The 3,209-nt window shown below is 38.6% G+C and overlaps 1 protein-coding gene across 2 annotated transcripts in view; it reads right to left on the bottom strand.

Moving 5' to 3' along the window:
- palld (palladin, cytoskeletal associated protein) overlaps positions 1-288 on the bottom strand; it is a 66,265-nt gene extending 65,977 nt beyond the window's left edge. The window contains exon 1 of one of the 2 annotated variants that reach the window (XM_035524369.1): positions 18-288. In XM_035524369.1, coding sequence (XP_035380262.1) covers positions 18-103 — 86 coding nt within the window. In that variant the 5' untranslated portion in view covers positions 104-288. The remainder of the gene's footprint in view (positions 1-17) is intronic. The other variant, XM_035524370.1, reaches the window with a different exon arrangement.
- Positions 289-3,209: the final 2,921 nt, after the last annotated feature.

Below are 3,209 nucleotides of genomic sequence, written 5' to 3'. Positions count from 1 at the left end.
AGAGTAGCGGGGCTCACCTTTGACATGGTTTTGGGGTCTGGTCCTCGACGGACAATCCAGTTTCGTTTATCTTTACTTGTTCTACTCCGGCAGCAGGCTGCATACTGCCATGAAGCGCCTTTGCACAGAGCTCCTCTCCCCCTCTAGTACAGTGAGTTCTCTGAGTCACTCTCCTTTCTTGTCTGCCTTACGTTAGCATTCATACTGGGAAACAATGCAGTTTTAAAAAAGCCATTCGCATGTGGCAGTTATAGCTCATAATCTGTATATAACCACCCATCGACAGCTCATTCACTAACTACCGTATTAACCTAATAATACATACCACATTAGTACAGTGGCCAGTGCATTTTGTGTGACATACAGTACAAATGTATCTATTTTCAACAAAGCTATTGCCACTTCTTCCTGCTGTCTAATATATATTCTTGTTCCACCTGCTTCCTCGGTTTTCACTCTATGTTGTCCCCTTAATCTGACTTTGGGTGAACTGACCTTAAACCAGCTGATAAACTTAGAAAGGGAAAGGGAAACCTGTCTGCCTGGTTCTGATGGCTTACTGGCTGCAGAGGCGTTTGAAAGTGAATGCAGGCAGAGCCCTGAGCCTTGGGGTGCAGCAAGGTTCTATTTAAGGCCCTTTATCACATTCAGTCCTGGGGGTCTGACAGCCCCAGCTACTCCCGTTTCGCTACAATCCACTGATTACAGCTAAGCCATGCCATCTGGATTCAGAGGAATGTTCACTTACACAAGCCTATCACAGCCTAACCACAAACCACAGACTAACATCGTATATCGCAGGTTTCAGACCCTCTGTTTACTATGTTCAATTGATGACTTAATGACTGCATTAAGAGTTATAGTAAAGGGAAAGAATATAATTATTTGATGGGAACACATATTCCCAGCAGTGGTAGCTCAGTGGTTAAGGTACTTGACTTGTAATTGGAAGGTTCAAGCCCCACCACTACCAAGTTGCCACTGTTGAACTCCTGAGCAAGACCCTTAACCCTCAATTGCTCAAATTTTGCTCAGTCATAATTGTAAGTTGCTTTGGATAAAAGCATCAGCTAAATGCCACAAATGTAAATGCAGTGTACAAGCTGAAAAATATTGTGCCGATGTGCATAAATAGGCATTAGAAGCATAAAGCATAAATTAGAAGTGTAAAGTCATAACCATGCATAGCACTGACCAACCAGGAAAACCCTGCATAGATATGAACCTTTGGTGAAATCCTCCAGTTTTATCAAGTTTTGCATCCAAAATTTGTGTTTGCTGCCTTTACTGCAATCATGTTTAGTAGATATCAGTTAGGCAGCCAAATCATACAAGTGTCAGGTTTATTTGTCATGTGCACAGAAGGTCAGAGAGAGTTATACATTTAAATGCTTGTATGTTGTAAATGATGGAGGCTCAGGTGCTCTGTAGCTGTGCACTGCAAGGTAAAGACAGAAAAAGAAAACAGAAAACACAACATATGCTATATCACATAGAATCACACACACATATACTCACACACTCACACACACAAACACACTCTCACACACACACACTCACAGACACTCACACACACACACACACACACACTCACTCTCACACACACACTCACACACTCACACACACTCACTCACACACTCACACACACTCACACTCACACACACACACTCACACTCACACACACTCCACACACACACACACACACATACACACACACACACACACACATATATATATATATATATATATATATATATATATATATATATATATATATATATATATATATATAAGAAAAGTAGAATGCAGAATATTCACATTTACATGTACAGCATTTATCAGACGCTCTGACCCAGAGCGACTTACAAAGTGCTTTGTCATGTACTCATAGAACACATCCTAGTACAGTACAGTAGGTTAGAGTCCAACATACCAATGAACTAGAACACTGTAGAATACAAGGATGAATGCTGATAGCTAGAAGTGCAGAATACATAAGGTCTATCTTAAACAATGATAAGTGCAATAATACATAGAAAGAAGAAGGGCTCTTTATGAAAGAGTAAGTGCAGATCGTAACTTTGGACACAGTAGTCTAAAAAACATTGTAAACTACAGGGTTAAATACATGTAGTAATTTCAGACTGTACATTAGGAAAACCTATTAGTTGGATGTTTTAAAGTGTTTATCAGTTCTATCAGTGATCTATAAATTCAGGATAAATGTGTTTGGTGTTGTTCGTTACTGGTGTCTGATAAAACGGTTTTTAATGCACCCAACAATTTCCTGGAGTCTTCTGTGATGATGCCACACATCTCAACACATATCAGATGACCCTTCGTGAGTAAGAATCAGCTTATAAATAACTGAATTGATAGGTGAAAAACCAGGTCACAATCATAGATCTGGAGTCATGTCTGTACTGTGTACCAGTTTATATGCTGCTGCTGTAACCCATTACACAGACTTTAGATACTTTTACAGAATTTAAACTTTTTTAAATTTGAGTATTTTTAAAATTAACAGTAGGCTACTTGGAATTAGGTTACTTGAGTTAAATTAAGTATTTTATTCTCAGTGGCCCTTTCTTAAGTTGCCTAACCATGGTACAACAAAAACAATTTTTATTTATGTAACCTGGGCTTTTTGTGGGCCTGTGTCTGTACTATATTAGTTTTGGAGTTTGCATTTAAATGATAGCCACTATATGCTGAGGTCTACAAACTGCTTTAGCAGACTACATTTTGACCACATTCTAATTAAGTGTTTTTAAAATTAAACTGTTCATAATCTTATTTTTACTTTTTACAGACATTTTAAACTCTGATTCTGTCCGAGTAAAATAGCTTGCTCGTATGCTACCTGTAAGGACTGAATGAGTCTTGTTTTGGTTTTGTGCAAGACACTTTTTCCTTGGCTTTGGCTCAGTAGAACATTTTAAGATTAAGATCAGTTTCATGCCATTCGGGTTAAACCAGTAAAATCAAAATCACAAGTTCAACGTTTTATTGCAGATTTCCCATTCGGTCTATGGTTAATTCAACTAAACACAAAAATAATTTAAAAGACGCTCTCATCAAACAATGAACTTCTAAAATACTCCGACGTGTTTTCGCCGTTTGGCCTCGTACATTTTGGTCTCTCTGATTTTCCGTTGATAACCTTTCATTGGCGGGTAAAGGTGCGTTTTGATTGGCCAGCCGCCGTG

This window comes from Electrophorus electricus, chromosome 3, assembly GCF_013358815.1.
Source record: "Electrophorus electricus isolate fEleEle1 chromosome 3, fEleEle1.pri, whole genome shotgun sequence".
Classification (NCBI taxonomy): domain Eukaryota; kingdom Metazoa; phylum Chordata; class Actinopteri; order Gymnotiformes; family Gymnotidae; genus Electrophorus; species Electrophorus electricus.
This window is presented reverse-complemented; position numbering and strand designations above follow the sequence as displayed.